At 40.5% G+C, this 24,609-nt stretch overlaps 1 protein-coding gene across 1 annotated transcript in view; it reads right to left on the reverse strand.

The window, feature by feature from the left end:
- LOC126176444 (MICAL-like protein 1) overlaps positions 1–24,609 on the reverse strand; it is a 67,830-nt gene that overhangs the window by 34,483 nt on the left and 8,738 nt on the right. Inside the window, exons 2-4 of the mRNA XM_049923604.1 lie at positions 12,806–12,961; positions 8,481–8,671; positions 8,144–8,226 (exon numbers count right to left, since the gene is read on the reverse strand). Of these exons, the coding sequence (XP_049779561.1) occupies positions 8,144–8,226; positions 8,481–8,671; positions 12,806–12,957 (426 nt within the window). The 5' untranslated portion in view covers positions 12,958–12,961. The remainder of the gene's footprint in view (positions 1–8,143; positions 8,227–8,480; positions 8,672–12,805; positions 12,962–24,609) is intronic.

Here is a 24,609-nt window from a genome sequence, read left to right on the forward strand (position 1 = left end):
TAAAATTTACTACATGCAAAATATAAGTTTTGCTACAGTAAGCTCCATGACAAACAAAGAGCAAAATTAAGAAGTTCCAGCTTCAATTACTGATTGTGGAGAAAGATCTTCACCAAAAAATTTTAAGTCATATGCATTATGTATGTCAGCTGGTGCCATAATTTATATTATTATATGAGATTTAACAAATTTTTAAGTTATTATGTGATAACAATCTATAATGATGATGTAAATATTAATGTCATCAGTGTATTTTGCACAGGCAGTGAAGTCAGTGCCCCACAGCTCCTAAATACTTTTTGGACCTAAATTTCTTTAGAGTATTGATCTGAACTTCTACAACAATAAGCAGTATTCAAGTGTGAAAACAGTGAAAGGATCAGAGTTAAAATTTGACAATTTTTCAAGATTAACTGCTTTCATTGATTGTGAGAAATTTCAGAGTGGATGCAAATTTGTTCATTACCACAGAAGCCAACAATATATAACACCAACACACACAATATTAACTTTTATGAATAATTCTGATTTGTTAAATTGTGAACTCTGGTGGTTTGATTGAAACTATGTAACATATTTCTTATGAATGGACTGTCCAAAAGAAAGTGGCAGCAAATATATTATGGTACTGACTACATGCTGAGAAACTGACCCCAGTAAGAGACTTGTTTTTCCAGCATTAATAAACTATGAGACACATATTAAAAAAAGATGAGAATCATTGTGCCACAGTATAACTTACTTGTGTAACATCCTATTTAGAGAGCCAATTTCGATATCTGTGTTTAATGAATTCATTATTAAAGACTCCAGTAATTTGAGTGGCTCTTGCATTAAGATGAAATTGCAGTCTACAAAATTTTTAGTTACTCCTCTCTGATCTCCTTCCCACAAATAAACACCTTTCAGAAATTCTGTTTCACCAGCTGGGATTCTCATTTTCTCGTAATTATTTATACTTGATATCAATGCCATTACCACTAACTGGAAAAAGAGCTTCACATAATAATTAATGGTGCAGGTGAATACTACAGGACTGTAACTGTGACACAACAGTACTCCGTTTTACACTGGTACATGAATAGAACTTTTTTTGTTGTGACTATTTAAAACATTGTAATGTCTGTACAAAGACTGCATATTTCATGTATCGATGATACTTCTACTCTCAGTTATTTTAAAATTTTAGTAATTACTGCAACAAATGTGCTGTTTAGTACTTCTAGAGCAACTCAGAAATTTTCGCTCAAAATTATCCACAGAATGTTGACACTAAAATTTGTTACTGATTACTAAAGCACCAGTGTGCAGTGAAAATATATGACCACCATAAAACAGCTTAAACTCTCCAGAATTGAAGGGAGAGAGAATGGCTGGCCAGTACTCTGATCAGGAGGTGGAACTCCTACACAATTTTGATCAGCTTCTGATGGAAAGTACTGGCTAGCCATGGCAGGTTCAAGAACATTCTTGCAATCAAGTTACATATCACTTGGTGACACCATCCCCTGCTCATTCTTATACTTTCACCCTACAAACGAATTTTGCACTTGACTGTCTCTGGCACTCCAAACAGCTGCTTGTGTCACTTGGGGGCTTGAATCAGCCCTGTGGCTAGCCATTCTCCTTGTAATTTCATAGCTTTCTGAAGTGATTTCCCTTTTGATATAGCACACTGCACAGTTAGGTATTTGCAATACAACAAACAGTTAATAGAGTATTAGGAGCGTACAGAAACAATTTATGGCAACATCCAGAGATAAAGCGGAATAGAGACCCACATCCAAAGTTGTAGATAGAAAGTTTCGAACACCAGTAAATATTGGTTCGTACAAGGACTGTACAACACTTTACACAGAGAATATATAATGAAAATGACATTATTAAGGTGGTAACTAAATAATGTTTGTCCAAGTCAACTGCTTTCTTTGCATGAAAACATCACTTGGTCTGCCTGATCACCCAATTACATGCAGTGAGATTTTTATCCCTGCACCAAATAAATAAACTTAATCTTATTATCGCCAAACTACTGTAGAATAAAATGTGAACATTTTATACAGTATGTTTTATACAGAAAACAACATTTTTATTTCCTCCTATTTAAAAAATAAAAGAAAAAGTATGCTTTAATGTCCTTGAAAATGTATGATTAATTCCTGAAGCTTCAATTTCTTTTCCGGTGTCCCAATTTGTTGCAATTTATATCAGATGTAGCGTTTCTATAACTATACAGAATGTCTTCAGCAGTATAACTTTTTCCTGAAGGTAAAGTGATGTCAGAAACAAATATTTTTCATGATGTAAGTTTACTTGCTATTACCTGAGATTTTCAACTATTTTAGTCTCATGTTACACAGAAGGTTCTGTTAACAATCCGTATGTTATGTAGAATAGAAAGTTTCATTTCATGTTCCTTATTACATATTGACCATTGTCTTCTTGAGTCATGCACACTGATCAATTTGACCATCATTGGGAGCAATAATGAAAATAATGATTTATTTATGCATCTAAAAATTTCAGTAGACTAATATATTTATTGCAGTCTGAGAATGTCAGTTTGTCAAGCTGTCACAGTAACGACATAAACAGGTTTTTAATGATACTGTGAGTACTACAGCTAACCATAAATCTGTGATCAATATTTCTTTAATGTGATCATTAAATTAGCCTTTATCTATAATTTGGATTTAATTTCAGATCAGGTTTCTAGTGTTTGTCCTGACCATAGATAGCATGTAATAACTGTTACTAAAATTAGTATATGAATGTAAAATTACAGTTAATCAACAGAGAAATGGTTTTCATCTCCTTTTCCAGATTCCATCTGATGGGTCCCGTTGTCCACCAATGAAACAAGTATGTTTAGGGAATATAGTATTTGCTTCCTGATATTTTTTGGATAACACAAAATAAACAGATTTTGTTTTTCCTAGTTGGTGAACTCACTAGCATGACATACATACTAACTGGTAAGCAAAGTGTTCTAACTATTTTTGCACCATGTCGCATTTGTTCTAAGATGCTATCATGTTTATTTGTATTGTGTACATGAAGGGGAAAAAAGTCACAATACGTGAAATTTCAGCCTGACTCGGACAACTGATTATGAAACAAGTATTTATATGCTATCTTTTCAAAGTGAAGCTGCAGTTACCCATAGTTTCACAGTCTTCCTATATAACATGGACACACACTACTTCACTGACAAAAGTCTGTCATTCCTGCAGAAAGGAATGAGCTAGAAATATCCAATAGCACATACATTTTAATTTCTCTGTAAAATGTAAAGAGTTTTCTGCACAGGCCGAGGTATTAACAGTCAAAAGATTTTCTTCAGGCTTTCTTAACTGTCAGAGAGAAGCAACTGAGCAAAAATATTTATCTGAGATTTTACAGCAGCATGTAAGCTGCTTGATGTACAGTGAAGTATCTCATTAAATGATATATGAAGATGATCATTCCAAATTGAAATTCAAAACGAATTATTGAAAAATATGTCTGTTTTGCAGCTCACAGAAGACCTGTAGACATATACAAAATATGAAAAACTGATTAGCTTTCAAAACAAAGGGTTCCTTAGTTTATCAATAATGCAGGAAAAGACAGATTGTAACTTACCATAAAGAAGACACATTAAGTTGCAGAGATGCACAATTAAAAGGCATTTACACAAGGCTTTAAGCCACAGTCCATACACATGTACAAGCAAGCACACCTCACACACATGTGACCGCCAATTCCAGCATCTTGGGCCGGAATGCAACTAACATGTGGAATACAAGCAGCGATCTGGCGGGGCAAGCAAAGGGGAATGGACATTAGAGTATGAGTGGGGAGAGAGACAAACACCGTTTGGTGGACTGTGCAGGGAAGAGAATGCCAACAGGCACACCTCGTGACACAACGTGGAGCTGAACGTAACGCACTTGGTTTCAATGGCTGCTTCACTATCCAACCATTTGGATTCTTTCCTATGCAACCAGCTTTTCTGAGCTACGCAGATGGGAGTTATCCTTACAACACATTCTCCACTTCTATGATTATCCTGGCCTCAACCTACAGTAACATACTGTCTCCATATCCACCACCCAACAGTTTCCAACTCCTCTGTCCTATCACTTCTATCCCATTCTCATCTCCCATCCTGTTTATGTGCTGCCCTCTGCCAATGCATCCGCCCATCTTCCCCCCCTCCCCCCCACTCCTCCTCCCCTTTTTTTCTCCGCCTCCCTGCCCCACAACATCCTGACGCTGCACCTGTTGGCATTCTAATCCCTCCACTCCACCAAACAGTGTTTGTCTCTTTCCCCACCTATGCACTACTATTCCTTCCCCTTCCCCACCCCCTCCAGATTACTGCTTGCATCTCATGTGATAGTTGCATTCCCGCCCAAGACGCTGGAATTGACTGTCACGTGTGCATGAGGTGTGCTTGCTTGTGTGTCTGTGCTTGTGCGTGTGTGCGTGTGCGTGCGTGTGTGTTTTTTTTTTTTTTTCCTTCTTCTGATAAAGGCTGTGGCTGTAAGCATTGTGCAAGTGTCTTAACTGTGCCTCTCTGCAACTTAATGTGTCTTCTTTACAGTACGTAGCAATCCTACGTTGTTGATATTCCTACCTAGAGTTTCTGTTGTTAGATTCCTTAGTTTGGTGCAAGAGAAGGAGTAATGATATTTTGAGGAAATAATCAGACTTTACAAGAAATAAGCAAATGAAGACTTTGTCAATTAATCTTTGTAAAGTTATGCTTTCTACAAACATTCTTCTGAGTCCTGTTATCTGTAGATGGCTAAGTTCTAAAAGTTAGTGAACCTAAATTTTCCATAGTCTCCCATGTCTTGCCACATTATTTGCAGGTATGTTTGTACATTCCAAATATTACCATTACATCACACTCCTAAGAGAGGACATATGCAGCTACGACATGTTAAATACAGAGCTGCAGAAAGGAATAAAATTATGCTACCATAGCAGTCATATTCAGAAGACTTTAAACTACAAATTTACACAAATGTGTGGAATGCTAATGAAATAAAAGTTCAGTACTAATAAGAGCAATAGAACTTTCATAGCGGTCTACATATTCTCAATACAGATGTTGGCAACTGAAAGTTGGCTATTGTGCAGATGATGAAGCTGTAACTGTGTCACAAAATTATTACAACTTTTATAGTCAGCACACTTCATTTGTGCAGTAACAGCAGTTTAGTTTTGATGCTAAAAAGGCTGTTATTAGATGTGAAGGTTTTCATGAGGCATGACTGACATTTGTACTTTTAAACTATTAAATGTAATCTCTGATTAAGTTTCAAGGACACAAGAAATATTTTGTAATCTATAACACATGTACAAATGAATAAACATACATAAGTTAAATTAAAACAATCATGTAAATGTCTTATGAACTAGAAGCAAAAAGTAGACCCACAACAAAATTATTTTAATGTTACAATAAAATTAGAATGAAAGCACTATAAAAGCAGACTGGTTAATGTATTAAAAAGCACAAGGGAATGCACAATACTTGGTTAAAATTAATGCACACAATAAGTGTAAATATAGAAAAGTAGTTAGTTACATAAAAAAAAGATTCTACTGTGAAGCAAGTAAAATTTATGTAATGATCATTACGTCTAAAATAAAAAGTAAAACAAATGGAACAAGTAATTTACCTTCTAGCAGAATATTTCAGGTTTATACTGGCCAATTATGTCCAAGCTTTCTTCCTGAGGAAATAAAAAAAAGGTACAGTGTGGGGTTAGGCTCTTAGCCAATCAAGAGTATATGTATGTGTTAGATAATAATTTTTACAATGCTTCAGCAAAACATCTATTTTGTAAAGAGAACTAGCATATCTGTTTACTATCTATTACCCATACACACTTCAGTGAACACAATAAATATGAAGAAAAAATACATCAAAGTGATGGACGCCTTAGGTTATTGACTTCCTGTAACAGCAACAGCATTCCAGCAAATGAATCAGTAGGTTGTCACAAAATGACAGGTTATGCAATTATTCTCACATAAGTAACTGAATTTATAATCTGTTATTTATTAGTAACTTTATTTCCATAAAGAGGTAGTACCCATCAGCCACACAGAACTATAAAACAATGTCTTTATAGGAACATATTAATTACAAAATTATATTTTTCCATTGAAAACCAAAAAAGTTAAAATCCAGTAACTGTTTTTGCAGAAATGCTTTTTCCATTAACATTCCGAAGGTAACTAGTTGAGTCTTATATTTGATTAATAATTAGCTAAAGCAATATTATATTTAACATTCCCAACAAAGGATGCAAATTAAATACATTTTATTCTGCATTTAGATAGTGATGTAGTGAGGCTGAGCATCTGAATGTGTGGCCACTGACTTCCTCTGATCTGCATTTCTCCTGACATTTTCTGCTATATTATATAGTTAAACTGATTCTGCAGTGTTTTCTGCTGTAGTTTCTGCAAAACACTACAACGTCCACTTTAATGAATTAAATTTTTAATGCCAATGCCATTTATACTCAAATGTACAATACAGAGAGAAGAACAGTTATCTGAACCTATCCCCACACTGTATTTGCTTAGCTCCCAAGAGATAGAGAGAGAGAGAGAGAGAGAGAGAGAGAGAGCTATAATTTGGGGACAGGCCAAATTGCACACAAACAATGAAAGAGATTTTAGTACAGTATAAAAGATTTGATACATACCATCCACCAACATGCAACAAAGGCCATTGAAAGCTATCAACATTTTTATAAAAGCAGTAAATGTTAATTGTACATCAAAAGCTATGAAGCAACAGTGAACATGGAAATGAAGAACAAACAACAATTTTTGAAACTACGTTCATGAGAAGATTACATACAAACCAGGTGCAGGGCACTCTGGTAAACCAAAATATATATATACAGGTAGCAGTTTTCAAACAATAAATAATTAAAGAACAAATAACAAAAATAATGAAATAAAATTAAGAAATTTACTTTTTTCGAAATTGTATGTTCCTGGACCTGTTTAACCTAGGACAACCCCTTTCAAGCTGCATACAGAAATTCCACGCATGCACAACATAGCACAAATAGACCTACTATGCCCAATGGAGCGATCCTATGGGAGAAATAACTTTTACCAAGCACACTACATGCAACATGTTTAAGTGTATTAGTAGCATTTCCTCATGCATGCAGAACTAATGAAGAAAACTATATTATATAAAAATAGGAATGAGCTATCTAAAGCAGCCACAATAAACATAAAATACTCTCATTATAACTAACATTTTCTAAATCATTCTTAAAATATAAGATGATAAAACACATAAATCAAGACTGGAAATAGAAAGAAATGATAATCAAATATACAACAGCACAGATTAGGGTCATTTGATTTTGTGGTGGTGGTGGTGGTGGTGCTGCTGCTATTGCTGTTCCTACTCTTACTTCACTGTTAGTTGGTTTTTGTGTTAAATCTATAGACAGTCAATCATTTGGTATTTGTGACTCCCGCATGGTTCCTGTAGGTGAAAAATGTCAACTTGTGGCATGGTTTCAATTCTGCTTTAAATTATAGATTCTGCTGTGATCACTGTTTTAATACTGTATCAGCCAAGATCCCTGATTGTGTCGTTTCTCACATGTGTAAGACAACAGCAGCAATAATGACAAATGTCATAATGTATAGATAATGGGACTTTGTACAGGTCTCTAACTTTCTGTCTTTACTTAACATTTCACAAGATTTTCTGTGCCAGAAATTTCACTGAACACAACACACCATCCTGCATATTATCTTGGAGTAATGTACCTTGACTTGCATGCTAATCTGTACAACTTCCAGATGTATATGAATCTTGTAATGGTTATAATTACTAATTTACATTGCTTTTTATATTTCTGGAACAAATGTTTTATCTTAATTAAAATCTGGAAATTATGAGGTGTAAAAGAGTCAAGGTAGGTGTAAACACAGTTGTCGAATATTTTAAAAAGTTTAAATGTTTACGACAACAATGGAGAACAGGAGGGTACCTGGTGATGAACTTACTCTTATTAATTTCGTGTATTGTTCACACTTCTTGAAACTAAATTTCCAGTCTTGATTTTAAATTCAGCTATAACATAGAAAGAAATTCACTTACCTTTGAAGGTGGACTTTCAGCAACCACCACTTTTTCTGGTGTACTTAATGGCCTTTTGTTAACAGACCGCCCCAAAGGAGAATCTGCACACAAATAAAACATATCACTAGAAGCAGGTTCAGTTTTTAAGCAAATACTGTTAACTACAGAACATTAAATCTGAAAAGATATTTTATTCTGAAGTCATTGATTTAAAGATTACAATTTCCAGGAATTCAATATTCTTTTATTTAAAATTATACGTGTCAGTGAGGCATGATTTACTTTGCAAAAGAGATGTCTTCAAATAGCTAATAAAATATTTTTGCTTTGACAGTTATCCATGAAAAGTGCTCACTTTGCTGGCTCCCTGCGAATGCCTGGTAGAACTGAGACAAATAAGTCAAAATTGACAATCTGTCAGGTACTTCATATTCCACCATGTCTTCAGCATCAAGTAGAGCTGGAATACCAAGATGAAGTTCAGCTGTGCGGAATGCCAGCTCATTGTTATGGTATATGTCATCTTTATTGAGGCTGTTAAAATCACTGCAACAAAAAGCAAACAATACATTAAGTCAGTAAATGAGTAATTGTGATCTCTTGGTAGTGGTTTGTCCTTTTATGTAAGACTGCAACTTCGATATCAGATGTAATGGTTATTAGTTCCAACATGTATCCCCTTCCAAATATGAACAACAATTACAAGTAGTGAAATTTATGTTTGCATGAGGCAGCTCATTTAAACTGAGAATCTGAATTATTACATTCTAAAGACTACATCACTTCCACTGAAAATAATTATTACAATGAGGCTAAGTTATTTATAATAATCAATTAATAAAGAGAAACTCCAAGGTGGTTTAAAGCTAACTTATGCTTCCAAATAAGTAGAAAAAGGTACAATTTTACATGTTCATGATGGGGAAATTCCGAAAATGTGCATGTGTCCAACTCTACACTGCCACAAAACAAGATCACAGCCTTTACTCAATTAAGGACAAGTTCACAATGAAAAAGGAAAGAGAGAACCTTGCAGTTACAATATAGAAAACCATATTGATGCTAACACTAAAGAGGTGGAATATAGTGTCTAAATGCCTCCATTATCTACAAATCAAAGAAACTGTAGCTTACATTACATATATTCCTGCATCACGTTTCATGCATATTTTGAACTCAATAGCAGTTTGTAGCACTAAATCCACATTTTAGGGGTTATGCCAATGACCACTGACAAAAACACGATACCTTGATGAGACTGCTCTAAAGATGAGTATAATTCAATGCCAATCAATGCCTAAATCACAATTGCAAAATCAAATGTACCTAAAAAGTTTAATCATAATTATAGTTCCACTGAAAGCCAGTGTTCCGAGAGTATGGATGCCGAGACTGGGTATGTTTTAAGTTGTGAAAATTAAGAAATGTTAAACAAAGTACTTATATTCATGCAATCAAGTAAACTAAGACTCTTTACACTGTACAGAATGGCAGGCAACTTATTTCATTAATTTAAGTGATGATGGAGTTGCCTTAGACAGAAAACAATGATACTACAGATGGAAATTACAGTTCTCAATTCAACAACAAATATCTATCCTGGTGGTATCAGTTTAGCTCTGGCTGAGTAAAATTCTCGATCAGAAACAGTTATTTAAATGGAAAATGGCTGAAGACAGCCATAATTCCTCACAGACAGGGAGGTCATTAGAGAAAGAGCATTAGCTCACATGGCGAAGAATGGGAAACCATTTTAGCCATTATATTTGATAAAATAATGAAGTAATTTATGGAGAAAGTACATTGGGGAATAGGAACACACATGATCTTGTCACTGTCATAACCACAGTAGATAGTTTATTTTTAGTGATTCGTTTTTTTTTTTTTTACACTTGTATATACTAAGCAGAAACCTGATTAAAATAAGACAACAGGATTGCAAAGAAATTCTTTAAAAAGAGAAATGAAACTAGTAATATGCATTTTCAGAGCACTCAACTGTTGTAATCAAATCATTATGAACTCATTTATGCATAGCAAAAATCTCAATTCACTGCATATTCACAATGCCATTACTTGGATGCTCACTTCCTATTGTTACAAGCTAGGTTGGTTTCCCAGTAGCCAATTAGCCCACTAATCCTCTGACATTTTACATTTAAACTACAGCCCTGGATAGAAAAACTGTGACACTATTCAAAAACAGGAAATTTATACCACATATGAACACTAGTGGTATAAATAAACAAATAATCTTAGATCAAAAGAATCAATTTAGGGCTTGATGTCAATATTGTGTGATAGGTTCATGAAATTACATTTCAATTGGTTTATTTTGTGATCTTAAATTGGAGAAGTGTTTGCAGAATATTGTGCATTTACTGTTGTACTACTACAATTAAGGTTCACAGTTGTTTTATTCTGAACTGAAGAGAACAGTACAAGACATGTTACTGAATTTCCTTGACTGTCTTGTCAGTATAATAGAGATTGAGAATAGGCAGCAGAAGAAAACTAGCTTCCCTAAGATTGATCCACCCACTAAACACATAGCAGACTGTCAGTGATGGTATTCACACCACACTAAGCTGATAGTCAGCATGGTCACTGATGGAATTTCTCATTTACGGTTGCTCCCCTCAGATACAGCATCAAGTGTTGACTTTGTTTGCACGAATAGTGCTCTACTGCATCCTACACTGGCAGTAATTTGTTCCAAAACAGTGGTCTGAAGTACATGTTAGAGCATATATTGAATGGTTAATTACAGTCCTCATGTTTTGGATTCACATACAGACAATTCTGTAGAGACAAGCCTCATTTATATTTTAGTAAAATTGTGGCCACGTTTTTGACACTTAACATGGTATATTTTATTATTCAAGTTAGGGTACTGTGATAAGTAAATGTCAAATGAAATGGTGTGGGCAGTCACGGATTTCATCAATGCCCTCATTGGCACAAATTGCATGTGACCTCAACATCAAAGATGACCTGCCCTAAGTGATTTAGGATTTAAGTTCAAATGGCACTTCCTTCGGCAATCTTCGGCAAAATTTTAAAAAGACATTGCCCAACTGGATCAATAAGGATTTTAGAGTATTAACAACTACTTCTAGTCTGTTTGTTGGCCAGGTATGTCATCAGTTACAATTACAAGAGACCATGAGCACCCCAACAGTCAATGCCAAACAACTGAGCAAGCTGTGGAACATGGATCGAAGCAGCATGACAGATCAAATCCTGAGGAGATAGCTGAAGTTATTTGAGATGAGACGATGACATGCTGCTACACTTACTGCTGTGCGCAGTAACTTTACTAAGCATTTACATCCACAGGGGTTTCTGCAAAATTTAAGAAAACATACAAATGTAACAATTCAAAATTTTTTATCTCTGTTGTAATAAAACTGAGTCAACATGAGAAACATGTGACGCTGCATGCATAAAAACTGAACACATTTCAAACTTTGAATGTTTTTAAAATGTTCAAAATGCTCTCATCGTTCTCATATTTCACATTCCAGTATGCTGGGTGAGATTCTCTAACAGCAATACTGTGATGCTATTGATGATGCAAGTCTATGAGATCCATAGAAAGTAAATTTAAGTCTTACTATGTAGCACAGCAAGAACCTAAGGAGTAGGACAAGCATTCCAAACACACTGGGTATCAAGCTGACCATTTATACGCTCTGAATTGTTGCTGTTGAAGATTTATCACACACAGGATCAATCCTCTCATGTCACAGACTGTTGACTTGTAAGATGCAGTTGTCACATGTTGAACAAGAGGGAGGTTGTACATAAGCACTAATGATATCTCCTGTAGACTTGTGCAGTTCCACTGCCTTCTGGAGAATTGTATTATACGCGCAAACAAAGCTGACACTCGGCATGGTCTGACGGGAGTAACTGCATATGGGAAACGCCTTTACAGTCACTCCCAGCGTCCACTGCACCAAATGTTAACCTAGTTTGTGGACATTTTACATCTAACTAGATTCACGATCCTACGTCTCACCTGGCAACCTCCATCTGATTTTAGGCTGTCAGTGGCTGTCTATCAGTGGCCTTACGTGACAGTCTGATCTCAAATGATGCCCCCAACATTAAGCTGCAAAATATCAGTACCAACTGTCATACTGTTATTAAGATACACAGTTGACCTCTCCAGAACAACGGAAGTGAACTGAAATTCCACTGTTTTCTGTGAACAAAAGTACTGTGGCAATATCGGGCTCAAATCTGGTGCCAACTACCCTGTGTTCCTCTTTTATTACCACTTCGTGAGATTTTGTTCAAAGTATCAGTGTGTGGGACTGGCAATGTCACAAAACCTAAATGGATTCTGCCGATTATTTGTAACAATTCTGCTGCTAAGTGGCAAAGGTTTCGTGCTTTCCTGACACTAACTGGAAGGTATGTTTTGAGTCTTGCAATGTTTTGCATTGAATGCTCCTTCCCGCGCAAACATTCGCAGTTTCCACGAATCCATAAACGTTTGCGAGGCATCAACATGAAAGCAGTGGAATACCGTACCGAACACGTAGGCCGGCGTCACCTACTCACGATCTTTGCGTAACTTGTAAGAGAGAGAGATTGCACAGCGGCGCGCCGGCTGTCAGGCAGGGACTGAGGGTCACGCCGGAAGTGACTTCCTGTCACAGCGGTACTCACATGAGGTCCGGCCGGAAGTGGTGTATGAGCGCGCAGAAGGCGAGCCCGTCCCGCCAGGACGTGGTCATGTTGTCAATTCTGACGCCTGGGTAGCCCGCCGTCACGCGCTTGCACCACATCTCCAGCGCCTTCATGCCTCGTTTCTCTCCCATCTTCCTGCAACACACGAAAATATACAACTGAGTTACCTGTCAGCTCTGCGTAGCAGCTAACGAAGCGTCTTTCCTGCGGAACTTAAAGTAGGTTAGTAAAGCGTATATCGTTATTCAGTCAATCATTTTCATTCATTCACACGAAGTTCCACCATGGAGGGGAACATTCATATTCAAATCAAATCACAGAAGTAACTGTCAAAAACTACTAACAGAAGCACAATATTACTTGGCCCTTTTGCGGCCGACGCCATGAACGTAGGCAAGTTATTGCCGTCTAGTTTATTGTGTGCCACCAGGAGAAAGGGGTGGGGGTAAAGGGAGAGGTGGCCCTGGAATCAACATGGCATACCACTGCTACAACAACGCTACGGCGTTTTGTATTGTTACGTAGCTAATGTTGGCAACAGGTGGAAACACTTCGTATCGGCCCGAAGTCATGCGATTTCTACAGATTTCTTTGCTCCCAGAAAAGAGCCCAGCTACACTGTAGGATGCATTACGAAAGACCTCTGCTACACTGTAGTAGTTCTTTCTTAGAAAGGCGACACAGCTATCACATCATCAAATAATTTTTTAACATTACGCACCGCCAGTCTAGATAGAGGTTTATATAAAGTAAAAAAAATACATGAACTTAACTGTTGCTGAGTGCCATATATACGATTTTTCAAGGCGTCACACGAGCTCTGAAAAATAGTTTCGAGGCATACAATTCATTTCACGGCCGGTATTTACTTCGTTTATGATTTCAGTTGTATGGACAACAGGCCGAAGTGTTTGCCTAATATTTTTCTCTTGATGCTGGAGACATCGTCATAAAGCTTCTGAAGATTGCCTCTGGAATTTATAGACGAAACGTCAGGTCGCTGACACGTGCGTCAGCGATTTTATATTCCGACAGGGTGATAAATAATAAATGTCGTGTGACTAGGGCCTCCTGTCGGGTAGACCGCTCGCCGGGTGCACGTCTTTCGATTTGACGCCACTTCGGCGACTTGCGGTTCGATGGAGATGAAATGATGATGAAGATTAGTACAACACAACACCCAGTCCCTGAGCGGAGAAAATCTCCGACCCAGCCGGGAATCGAACCCGGGCCCTTAGGATTGACATTCTGTCACGCTGACCACAACACAAAGAAATACCTGCTCGATAGAATTTTTATCTGTAGCTCAAATTTTGACGCCTCCCATATTTTACTTATGCTAAGATACGCTAAATACGGTGATGGTCGTACGTAACACAAGACGAGAGTACCTCAGGGAGACTAGAGGCCTTACCGCCAACTGCTTACCATTACTTCCTACATCACGAAATATATGTTGCAAATTCCGTGGAAGGAGTAACAATGGGATAACATCTTACTAAAAGGCAAGAAGTTGCGAAGTCGTTGCGGTATATTAAAGACAGATACAAAAAATGTCTCACTTTGCTAACCGGAAGTGGAGCGAAACGTTCGTATGTTGCTGAGGCTTTCGGATGATGTCACAATTTTTCGACGGAGCGACAATATTGGACGCGAACCCAGAGAGCCGCAGAAATACAAAAACAGGGAAAGCCTTATGTAGCGCACTAAACATGCTGTTTGCTTGAAATTTATGAAGTCTGAGGCGAAACTGACTCCGCGATCCGACGCAGCTACATCTCCTCTGTAACGCCGTAAACGATTCATCAGCCGTCTGTGCAACCCTGGTTCCCTTAGCGGTGTTCTACAGTACTGTGGTGCGGGGATTTAGAGTAGACCACAGATATGCAGACATATAACTTGAAACAAAAAATTCATTAAGTAACTATTTTTTCGAGGTTATAATCAAAACTTTACGATTACTGTCACTCGTATATCGACTGAAAGATTGGTCCATTTAAGGAGCTGATGGTAGAGTTCGAATGTATCGCAGACCCCACGAAGCCATGAACCCACGCTGTCAAAAAGGCACTATGTAAGCTGATGGTGGGTCCATAATGGTGAGGGCTGTGTTAATATGAAATTGACTGGGTCCAGCTGAACCGATTATTGTCTGGAAAACTTTACGATTACTGTCACTCGTATATCGACTGAAAGATTGGTCCATTTAAGGAGCTGATGGTAGAGTTCGAATGTATCGCAGACCCCACGAAGCCATGAACCCACGCTGTCAAAAAGGCACTATGTAAGCTGATGGTGGGTCCATAATGGTGAGGGCTGTGTTAATATGAAATTGACTGGGTCCAGCTGAACCGATTATTGTCTGGAAAACTTTACGATTACTGTCACTCGTATATCGACTGAAAGATTGGTCCATTTAAGGAGCTGATGGTAGAGTTCGAATGTATCGCAGACCCCACGAAGCCATGAACCCACGCTGTCAAAAAGGCACTATGTAAGCTGATGGTGGGTCCATAATGGTGAGGGCTGTGTTAATATGAAATTGACTGGGTCCAGCTGAACCGATTATTGTCTGGAAATGGTTAACTTAGGCTACTTGGAGACGATTTGCAGCCATTCATGGGCTTCACGTTCCCAAGAAACGATGGAATTTTTATGGATGACAATGCGCCATGTCCCCACAGTTGTTCGAGATTGGTTTCAAGAATATTCTGGGCAATTCGGGTGAATGATTTGGCCACCCATAGAACATTTTGGGATCGAGAGGTCAGTTCGTGCACAAATTCCTGCACCGGCAACACTTTCCCAATTATGGACGGCTATAGAGGAAGCATGGCTCAATATTTCTGCCGGGGACTTGCATCGTCTTTTTGAGTCCATGCCACGTCTTGCTGCACTTCGTCTGTCGTAGTGCATATGAGACTCACATCTAATGGATCCACGATTAGTGTAGAAACTTATATCTTCTCTCTTTCGGGTTAACGTGAGATCGTGTACAGTGGTGGTGGGTATATAGCCTTATGAAACTGCCCAATACCTTGTGACACCTCTGTACAGTGGAGTTCAAGACATGCGGTGCCCGTGGCAGCCAGGAGCGGCGGTGAGAGGGCGCACGTATGAGGCGGCGCCCAGCTGTCTGCGTGTATAGCGGGCGGTCTCACCAGCAGGCAGGCACCCGGTGGCCTACTTCAGACCAAGCTGGGCAGCCTCTCTTCCGTGGACCAGGCTGCTTGCTTCCTGCCCAAAATTACGCGCGAGGCAGTCGCTAGCCGCGAGTTCCTTCAGCAACGCTTTCAGGTGTTCCGCCGAGTTAATAGTCTACTTCCGGCTGTTCTGCCGAGCTGCTGTTCCAATTTCCTGTACAGTATTTCAACAACCGACCCAGCATCCTTCTGTGCTGCCACTTCTGCTGTTTTGTGTACTCGCTGCTTGGTTTGCAACCAGATTGATCTATTGGTCTCACATCGCTGTTTATAGCCGCTTTCGATTCCCGCCGGCCATTATGCCCTTTTATGCTCTTTCGTTCCTCACTCACGAGTGCGGGCCGTCGAGCCCCTGGGAAACAGGGGACTCCAGCAGCGAACTTACGGCGTCGCACTAGTCGCTCTATCCGACATACACCACGATTCGTCCGGGTCCAGGCAGGGAATCACTATATCAAAGAAATGGCACCAAGTCGAGACATATTTGTCACATGTTTAATGAGAGCAGCTACGAAGTATTAAACTGGTCTCAAATAGTAAATCGCTTTCTGCTGGAGACGGTCGCTGCAGCTCGTAAGAGCTGTAGTGTCACGTGCTATGACGTACGCGCCGCGGCCTGTCTTTCTCGTGGGCCTTGCCGATACTTATCACGTCGTCACGAACCTGAAGTCGCCGTCCGCCTATCAGCTGCAGCAAAAATTGTCCTCCGTTGGAAGCCTTTTGATAAAGAATGCCAGCTTGTGCAATTTACGTACTTACCAATGATTCTGATTATTATCTAAAGTGGTAAGGAATCACATTTCATGTGTAAATGGAATTGTTTCACCAATGTTTTTCTTACGTACATGAATTTTGCTTGCGCTGTTTAATTTTACCGTAGTGCTTTTATTTTCGTCATTTGACTTTACATTTCCCGCCAACCCAACTCGAAAACCATTCTCGGCCAATACCGTGGGAAGGAAATATTGGAAATCAGCCAAACAGATTAAAATATGTTCTTATCGTTTTCTAGAAAACGTAGGCCAAATCTCAGCTTCCTCGGTCCGTATTTAGGAAAATGCTGAATTACGAAAGCTACTGGGTCAATATGCATGTCAGACCATAAAACGTCTGAAAATGCCTTCCAGACACGGTGTTATTCACGAAAGCGCTGTAACATTTGCTATTTCATGCAACTGTTGTGTGTACACGAGAGAAATTAAGAACAAAAAAGAATCGTAAACAGTAGTCTGCTAATGTTTTGGAGTATCTCACATGGCGGCAACGACGTCAAAGGAAGGTGCAGCCTAAATCTGTAGCGCCATCTCCCTTTACTGTATCACCATGTCTCGCACTAGGGCAAAAGTATTCATTGTCTCCGAAAGACCCGCGCGTATCGCATTCCATCCGAATGTGGCAGAACATCAGAACAGTCGAGGAGAGACGCATGGAACGTCAGCGACCAGACTACAACAACCAAGAAAATCAGCTGCCGCCGAGCACTCCCTGGAATACAACAATGAAATAAAATACAATGAGATCTGTATCATCGTGCAAAAGCCAAATTTCTGGGCCAGTATAATTAAGGAGACTGTCGAAGTAAAGATGTCGGAACTCTTCACAAGCAGGGACGGAGGTTTGAATTTACATAACGCCTGGGGGTCCGGCACTTAATTTGTTAAAATCTCGCCGGCCACCACGTCAAACATAGTAGGCAACCGCTGATACAATTTGTATTTCACGGAGCATCAGTGCGAGCTCTAAAAAAGTGAGATAAAAGGGCGTAGTAGGCGCCAGGAATCGAACTCTGCCATATATTTCGGCGAGAGATTAGTCCAGACAGCGAGTAACCAACGGCACTCGCGTACGTGAACAAGACGGGTGGGTAGGTCGTCGAAATCCTGTGCACAAAATGGTAGCGCCACCTCGGCATAACACCCGGAAGAATGTCATTAATCAGTAGTAGCGAGAAAACCTGACAGATCGCTTCAGCCGAATTGATGATTTTATTTTTATGTACAATATCCCGAAGGCCGAGTCGTCGTCGTCGTCTTCAGATGCTGCGAGCTGCGTTGGACTCCAGTACGCGTAACGAAGTTGCAACATATAAAGACAGTGTCAGACGCCGAAACAGTGTGCAGAAAAATAGGATCAACAAGTAGGGTGAACAGCCGAAATCATACTCCTTCAGTCTATCACCCCGAGAAATCAAAACACATGTTGGCTATCATCAAAAGCCTCAAAGGTGAGGACGTATTTAAAACTGTCTTATGTCTCGAGAGGCTAGTAAGATGACTCCTCTCTCTTAAGACGTCTCGAAATTGATAAAATAACAATCCGCTCTTAAGACGTCTCAAAATTGATAAAATAACAATCCGAAAACAGATAAAAACTACCGACAGTAAACAATATTCCTAACAGGGACGGAAGGCTATTGCAAAACATACAGATTTGTTAATCGCATAGTTTAATACTATCCGTTTCTTGGATGGTAGGTAGCGATTTTTCTACTCTACCGGTAATAACTGGTAGCATTCAAACATTCAGACTGTACTATACGCACAATAGGGCCTATAACTCGACTCCTTTTCTGGAAGCGAAGGAATCGGTGGAGCTCGTATGACTTCGGACCGGTAGGCAATGTTTCTCCCTGTTGCCAAACCCAACCACTAAACAATGCAACACGCCGTAGCACTATGAACGCATTGTTCTTTGCAACTTACTTCCTGCCCTGCGAGCTTTTGACTTTAAAACGTCTCAATCGATGTCGCGTATAGGGGCGCAATCGCACGCAGATGGGCTACAGATACGTGGAAGTAATTTCAAACGTCATTCATTCGGCTAGGAATAGACACAGCCTTTCAAGCCTCCTCTTGTACACGAAATATGAAATTTGGCGTCAGTACAGTTTTAACATTCGTGGTTCTCGAACGTCGCGAACTACGCAAGCGCAAAATGAATTCATCATTGTCAGCTTTAAAGATGTGACACTTGTCTAGGTATCATATCTGGAACACTAGTTATCCAGTTGGAACGAACAAATCGTTATTTTGAATCGCAATGAATGTACGACGCTTCCGAATTAAATGAAAGTAAAGAAATGAGGCTGTTGAATTTAAGAAGCCGGAGACTGGCGATTTTCTTAAAAATGCCACCATGTATCGTGGAGGGGAGGGGGGAGGGGTGGAGGGTGAAAGAGTATTTGGTGGTCATAATGTTCTGACTACTCGATAATATATGGAGGCTCTCCTCTTGTGCTCAGTTAAATGAATACCGCGGTGTTACAGGATGCGCCATACGCGGGATGGGCGAGGCGGACCAGAAGAGGGCAACCGTCGATAGCTGCGGTGCGACATCCGCCCACACGCGGCGATGACGTAACCCAGATGCAGCAGCCGCTGCGCTGGGCGCCGAGGGGCGGTCGATCTTCGGCCTGAAGCGAGCGGCCGCCCAAAGCCCGACAGTGGACTGCCTGGCTCTCCGGACCACGTACACACCACTGGCGGACCACGTACACACCACAGGAGACGGCAAGAAGCCAAACGGTTTTCCACAGCACACTTCAAAATAACAAGATGCCTCGCAATTAAAAGTCGACATCGAAAAGACATTGTAACGGCCCTGCCACAATCGAGCAACGGCATCTCACACCAAATGAACAACTGAACGTCAACTGTCGGCGGTGTAACCTTGTCAGCTACGAACTGTCATTAAACATTTCGATTCTGATAGGTTATCGATATTTCAGAACTATGTCTCCTCGAGTTTCTGCCGTCGTATGCTGTTTCCATGGTTTGGCTAACGTTCTTGACTTGTGGCCGGATGTGCTTCCTGTCGTCAACTAACCTAAGCATGTCTGTCATCTTTTTGTGAATCGTCTAAACTTAGATCTGCGTGTTTTTAGCGTGTGTCACGTCTTTCCTGAAGCGTACACTGGGGGACTAGCCCAGAATATGCCTAAAGCGAGCGTGGAAAACCCCCTAAAAACCACATTCAGTGTGGACGTACTACCAGACCAATATAGTCGTTAATCCGCAGCGGGGAATCGACACCCATCTGGTCTACCTTCCTGTCTCCCAAGCTAGCGTAGGCGTTAAGCTATACGAGCAGGTCAGTTCCATTGCACTAATGACACGGGTTAATCGATAATGTTAAGCACGCCATTGTCAAAGACTTAAGGAACTGAAATCTGTTTGCATAACTCCGCCTCTTTGCGCGTTGCTGAAGGGAACTGTGCTTTCAGCTGTGCTCTGTTGTCCTAATTTCTCGGTTCGGATAGTTTATAGTCGTTAAGAACAACGTTTTCCACATAATTTTTATTCTAACTTCTATAAATAATCCCTCTTTACGTTAGAGCAGCTTTGGCGCTGTGCAAGTAGGGCACGCACGTGTTGATAACGACCGACAATCAATACTCAAGCCTTATCGACTCAACCGAAAAGTGTGTCGGAAAGTATTCGTCGAGGAAGATCCAAACGAGCCAATACATGAGATGGTTGGTGTAGTTATCGAGGCTCATTTATATCACTCACATCGGAAGCACGTGGCTCATTGATTTAATGGTTAAACGCCAGACAACGGATCTGGTGTTCGATTCCCCGTTAGTAGTAGCATTTTGATCTGTCACTTATCACTTCTTTCACCCCTGGCAATATTTGTTTACCTGAAAAATGCCGAGTTGATACGCGGTTCGGAATCCACGTTCAATTCCCTATAACTGGGGTGTGAGTCGGGAGAAGAACAAGAGCACCGCATCAAAATAAGGCCACGCCTTGTAAAGCATGATTGTGTTCAAACCATCCTTCGGTTTGATGACAGCTTTACATTTTATCGTAGGAAACGCCGTCACTGATGCTCGTGTAGTACCGCCAGAACAGAAAACCACAAACTTCGGAAATGTTATCTAATACTTCACCAGCTGTGCAACTTGATCATACACAACACTACTCAAATAGGGAGAATGTGTTTAATTTCCTTGATAGAACCTTGAACAGCCCACCAATTTAAGCAACATACTATGAAATAGTTCCTGCAGTTAAACAAGGACTTCAAGTGCAAACAAAAAGGACCACATCCTCATCGCCGGCCGTGGTGGCCAAGCGGTTAAAGGCGCTACAGTCTGGAACCGCGCGGCCGCTACGGTCGCAGGTTCGAATCCTGCCTCGGGCATGGATGTGTGTGATGTCCTTAGGTTAGTTAGGTTTAAGTAGTTCTAAGTTCTAGGGGACTGATGACCTTAGAAGTTAAGTCCCATAGTGCTCAGAGCCATCTGAAGCATTTTTGAACATCCTTATCGCGTTGTTATAGAGTAAAGACAAGGTAGTTGTTCGTACATGAGGGCCTACTTCCCCTGTCCCCGCTTCACAGTACAGGTGCGCGAATTCTCACGGAAACTTAACACCTGCCTTGCTTCCGAGTCTTACATCTGTCTAACGCGTCGCTACAATACACACGAACAGTTTAAACTTTGCGTTCTTTCAATATCGACGAACATTGTCCGAAAGAAGATCGTAATAGCGAATCTTGATTCCGTAGTGGACCAGAGCTGAAGAAATATCTTCCAAGCAACAAGTCCAACAGCAGACATCCTCAGAGACACAACTACTACTTGTATGTGCCGTATACTGCAAACTAATCTTAGTGTCATATTATTTACTAGAGATGACGAAATAGCAACAGGGCATCTGCAGTTTAAAACTCTAAGAATACTACATATCAATGACAGAAACGAGTCAACTCGACGTCATCAAATCGTATTCAATGCAGCTCCTGAAAAACGGAAGGAAAGCAGGAGTACACATTACTTCCTTTACATGTTTTACCACCCTTTCTCTTCCTCTGGTATCAAGCGTGTTTCACGTAAATGGGATTTCCTCATTGAACAAGGCTCAAACTATACATGTTAGTTACAGCTGCCCAGACGGAAAATGTCCCTGTGCGCCGCCGGCCGGGGTGGCCGAGGGGTTCTAGGTGCTACAGTCTGAAACCGTGCGACCACTACGGTCGCAGGTTCAAATCCTGCCTCGGGCATGGATGTGTGTGATGTCTTTAGGTTAGTTACGTTTAAGTAGTTCTAAGTTCTAGGGGACTGATGACCACAGATGTTGAGTCCCATAGTGCTCAGAGCCATTTGAACCATTTTGAACCAAATTTGTAAAGCAAAACGGACGGAAACACATAATGTGAATACGCAGCTATGTTTAAACTATGGCACCTTTTTTCCTAGCTAATCACTACATAACGGCTTAAAAAGACGAAAGTAAGTAATTGTGAAACAAACAGTCTAAGTGGAAAACGCTGCATCCATTTAATAAATTTTTTCATGTTGTACTTACAATGTAGGTAATGAAAGAAGGATTAGCGTTAAAATTCCCACTGACGACGGAGAAACTATAGACGGACCCGCAGTATCGATTGGGGAACGAATTGTAACGGAACCGGCTATGTCCTTTTCGAAGGATCCGCCCAATCATTTGGCATGAGTGAGTCAGGTATACCAAGGAAAAACCCTAAATTGGGATGACTGGACGGAGATTTGATCCAGCGTCGTCCTGAATGCAAGGTCAATGTGCTAACCATTGCGCCACCTCCCAAATTAATTTACAGACGACGCATAAGACATTGCCGCCGTTAGGCCAAAGTGACGGTGTGGCGTCGGGAAGGGTATGTGCCCACACGTAACTAAAGCAGAAATGGACCACACTGATAAATTACCGACAATCCCCGCTCAATGAAAAACCGGCAGCACGCGAAAGCCAACGAACGCCGATCGGACTGAAGTATTCTGAACAGTTAGCACTAATTGTTCTACGAACGGACTCAGCTCTACGGGGAGGAGTAAAAACGGAAAGAGAGCTGAATTGGCTCGGAGCTTGGGCTCTTTATGGCGCACTTCCTGCTGTTTCACGGAGTCCGTCGACCCGCCGCCGGTTCCCAAGCAGAGCCGCAGCGGGCCACGGCCGGCAAGAAACACTGCCGCGAACCGAAGACTACTTCCGCTGGCACCGCGACTCCGTGCTACAGCCACTCCACAGCTTTTTAGCGCTGCCATGACCGGCAAATTTAATCGCCGTCTACCTTTGGCGCCATCACCATAAAAACTTGCTCCGGTTCCTTGGGCGAAAATGTACACATTTTCACGCAGCGGCTACAAAATTTCAGTTCACAATAACGATAAACACTGGCTTCAAACGGTAACAACAGTTTATTTGAACATAAAATGAATACATACGCCGCTGATAGCGCCTCAAAGCAGACAGAAGGTATCACTACTGTAGGAGGGAGGTTAGGGTTTAACGTCCCGTCGATACGGAGATAATGAGAGACGGAGCGCACGCTCTGTTAGGAGAAGACTGCGGACACAAATCGTGCGAGGGCTAGTCAGTAGAACCATACAGACGATCTTCTCTGGTGGTTACACCGACAGACAACCTACGTTTTAATGGATGGGCGAGCTTCTGAACCTGTTACGAATTCACATCGCGCGTTTTAATCACTGCGAACACGCAACTCAATGCTGCAACAAATACCGTTTTTAAACGATTTTTACATTCCTACTTGAAGTGTCAGCGCAACAGCGTGACCCCAGAAAGTTCAACATCGTTATAAATAAGGCGAAATGCCAGTAATCCAGTCTTTACACAAAGGCCACAAGACGAATAAATCGTTCGCCTTTTGACTAAGAGCACGTCGTTGAAGCTTCGAAACTTTAGTGAAAGTTTTATATAGGAAAAGTGAAAATAATGTTCGGTTTTTGCTCATTTAAGCATACCAAGTCAGGTACCTATGAAGTTCGAAAGCAGAAAATCACAAAAAATGTAAGAGACTATACACGGAATCAGTGACTGCTACCATTCTAGCACACTCTTTACTTTAACACAGTTGTAGAATCCCTCTGTCGCCTGTAAATATTTAAAATACTGTTAGTCGTCACTTTCATCTGAGGTTTCATCGAAGTAAGATTTGCATCTTGATTGCAGAAGAGGCGAAAGAATAAAGTAAAAGGTGTAAAATTTTGCTATAGCCTGTTTCAAATTTTTTACAAACAAATAAAAAGTTTTCGCCTCAGGTGGTGCAGATACCATGGGAACTAATGTCAGGATGGGGATATGAACTCTGAACTTCCCGAAAAACAGATGACTGGCTTAAATTTTGTGCTATCACGATCTGTATAAACAGCCATTCACTTTTTCTACGTGCAGTATAAGCAGTCGCATCCATTTGCGTTGGCTGTCGAATGTTATGAATGTGATTACATCATACTGGGTAACAACTGTCACTGGAAATGATCCGAGTTTTCACGACCTGGTGGCTGACCTTGTATTGTAGCGACTATCCTACAGTAGGCGCAGCACTCCACCCTCCTGCGCCTAGAAAAAACTGCACAGGGAATAATCATACGTTTACTTTTAGGATACTACTACAGATTTTCTGATGAGCGATTTATAAAACCTGGCCCATGGATGCCCCGAAAGACTACACGCACGACTGTCTATCACATGGATCACAGAATCGGTGGAGGATACTCCGCAGTACCTCGATTATGTCCGTGGAGTCTTTTCAGGAAACTCGTTCGTTTAGCTGCTAGTTTTTTCTCGGGCA

Source organism: Schistocerca cancellata, chromosome 1, assembly GCF_023864275.1.
Source record: "Schistocerca cancellata isolate TAMUIC-IGC-003103 chromosome 1, iqSchCanc2.1, whole genome shotgun sequence".
Taxonomy (NCBI): Eukaryota; Metazoa; Arthropoda; class Insecta; order Orthoptera; family Acrididae; genus Schistocerca; species Schistocerca cancellata.